Source organism: Amblyomma mixtum, chromosome 1, assembly GCF_055824585.1.
Source record: "Amblyomma mixtum isolate Tamu chromosome 1, ASM5582458v1, whole genome shotgun sequence".
Classification (NCBI taxonomy): Eukaryota; Metazoa; Arthropoda; class Arachnida; order Ixodida; family Ixodidae; genus Amblyomma; species Amblyomma mixtum.
The window spans coordinates 171,036,206-171,037,759 of NC_143012.1; the positions used below are offsets into that span (position 1 = coordinate 171,036,206).

At 45.6% G+C, this 1,554-nt stretch overlaps 1 protein-coding gene across 1 annotated transcript; it reads left to right on the top strand.

The window, feature by feature from the left end:
* Window positions 1-335: 335 nt before the first annotated feature.
* Window positions 336-1,350, top strand: LOC149369786 (uncharacterized). The gene is made up of 2 exons (XM_089576422.1): window positions 336-565; window positions 1,089-1,350. Exons 1-2 carry the CDS (start codon window positions 336-338, stop codon window positions 1,348-1,350), a joined length of 492 nt encoding a protein of 163 aa, XP_089432548.1.
* The last annotated feature ends 204 nt before the right edge of the window (window positions 1,351-1,554 follow it).

The following is a 1,554-nucleotide window of genomic DNA, read 5'->3' on the forward strand; positions in this document are numbered from 1 at the left end:
AGGTTCGAATGACATTCGCCATCGAATGAGTTCACGAAACACATTCGCATTCGATCTCGAACCAAATGTATACTCTGGAAACCAGATGCACAGCAGATGGTAGCAACGAAAAAAAAAATCTGCGCTCGGGAGAAGTTGTAACTTTTTTTTATTGAGTTGTACTCAAAATTATATACTTCTGGCGTGAAATTATCGGCACGAAAACACTGTTGTGGGAAGTTTTTACTCTCGCTCTCTCGCCCGGATGTAGACCACTTTTTCGGCGACGCAGCCCACCATATTTGTTGTGTGTTTGTTGTTCATCGGCGTTTCACGTGCTCTCGTTCGTACTCGATATGGCTACGGTTGCGGCAGCGGACCCAAGAGGAAAGGAGAGGGCGCATTGGACGCCGAGTGAGACGTTCGCCCTTATTAAGCTGTGGGAAGACCATCTGCAAGGCTTAAGAAGGGCAAAACGCAATTTAAAAGTGTATCAGGTGATCGTTGAAAAGCTGCTCGACGCTGGAATTTACAAAACTGTCAAGGAAACCAAAACAAAGATAGAAAACCTGGCAAACAAATACAGGTGAGCATAATTCTAATATTCGATTTTAGTGCTACATCGGCGTACAAAAAAAAAGTCTAGGCAGTGCTGCAGGCACGCTTCGTGGTGTTGTAAACGCCGCTGTGGATAACGTTCGCCGTGGGCCGCTCTTTTTTTATCGACTGGATGGTCCGCGCCCATGCAGTTCACCACAAAACTAGTGAGAAATCCATGGTGCTGTGGAGTACGTTTATGTGCAAGCTTCTAGCATTGTACAACATTGACCAAGGACTTTGAAAGTGAATATCAATACTATTTGTTGCAATATTATGTAGCACTACATCTCGGCCTTTCGACAGTATATAATTAAGATCAAGCTTGCTCCCGCAAAAGAATGCTGTAATGAAACTTTATTTTCATTTCAGATCATTCATCGGATGGAGAGCGGCCACGTAAGTGGAAATGAGGAGCCGCATGGAGCCACCACCGTGGATGAAGAAATTGAACACTTGACCATGGGTGCCTCAGCAGGCATTGATGCCTGTGACACTGTTCTGTCAGCCAGTAACGCAATAGAAAACGACACAGTGGAACCTGCGCAAGAAAATGCTGGAAGCCCAAGCTTGCCCCAGCAAACGAGGAGGCAAAAGTCTAACAACAACCTACTTGCGCAGCTCGTTCAGGAGCAGCGACAGCTACGCCTTAGTATAGATAAGCATATGAAAGGGGAGGAGCAGTACCGGCAAAAACACATTCAATTGCAGGAACAAGGTGCAGAACGTGAGAATGCGCTCCTGGCGTGCTTGCAAGAATTGTGTAAAAAATAAAGGTGTGGACATGAAAATGCATGTTTTCTGTTCTGTACCAGCCGCAAGGAGCAAGATCATTGCCACTTTTTGCACACAGTTCATGTTGTTCATAAATGCACACTACTGTTTCTTGCACGGTGCAATGCTTGATCACTGATGATGCTCATGTAGTACGCTGAGCATGGTGCCAGAAGTACTCTGCAAGTGCAGCTCGAGCTTCAT

Bases quoted from the DNA above. Each gene is read 5' to 3' on its own strand.
- LOC149369786 (XM_089576422.1), top strand. From the start codon at position 336: ATGGCTACGGTTGCGGCAGCGGACCCAAGAGGAAAGGAGAGGGCGCAT. The intron at 566-1,088 runs GTGAGCATAATT...TCTGTCAGCCAG, and splicing joins AACCTGGCAAACAAATACAG to TAACGCAATAGAAAACGACA.